The sequence below is a fragment of the Penaeus monodon genome, chromosome 31 (genome assembly GCF_015228065.2).
Source record: "Penaeus monodon isolate SGIC_2016 chromosome 31, NSTDA_Pmon_1, whole genome shotgun sequence".
In the NCBI taxonomy this organism is placed as follows: Eukaryota; Metazoa; Arthropoda; class Malacostraca; order Decapoda; family Penaeidae; genus Penaeus; species Penaeus monodon.
In genome coordinates, this window is record NC_051416.1 from 19,350,799 (window position 1) to 19,351,042 (window position 244).

At 41.8% G+C, this 244-nt stretch overlaps 1 protein-coding gene across 4 annotated transcripts in view; it reads left to right on the plus strand.

Moving 5' to 3' along the window:
* Positions 1-244, plus strand: part of LOC119593068 (PRELI domain-containing protein 2-like) — an 11,483-nt gene that overhangs the window by 9,651 nt on the left and 1,588 nt on the right. For all 4 annotated transcript variants that reach the window (XM_037941983.1, XM_037941982.1, XM_037941980.1 and 1 more), the window contains one exon: positions 99-218. In XM_037941983.1, coding sequence (XP_037797911.1) covers positions 99-209 — 111 coding nt within the window. In that variant the 3' untranslated portion in view covers positions 210-218. The remainder of the gene's footprint in view (positions 1-98; positions 219-244) is intronic.

The following is a 244-nucleotide window of genomic DNA, read 5'->3' on the forward strand; positions in this document are numbered from 1 at the left end:
TACAACCCTACCAACCTACCTACAAATTTACCTATTCCCACCCAATTATGATGATTGTTTTTGTACTAGAATCAGCGAGAAACCAAAGTTAACTTTTCAGGTTCTTGAGTGTCGGTGCTCAGCGTGGCATTACTATCACCGAAACGCTCATGGCTGAACGCTCAAAGAGATTCTCAAGGGTCTGGTATTCAGAATTCCTCTTTGCGTAAGGTCAATGGGTATGTAGTCAACAGACCTGATTTTT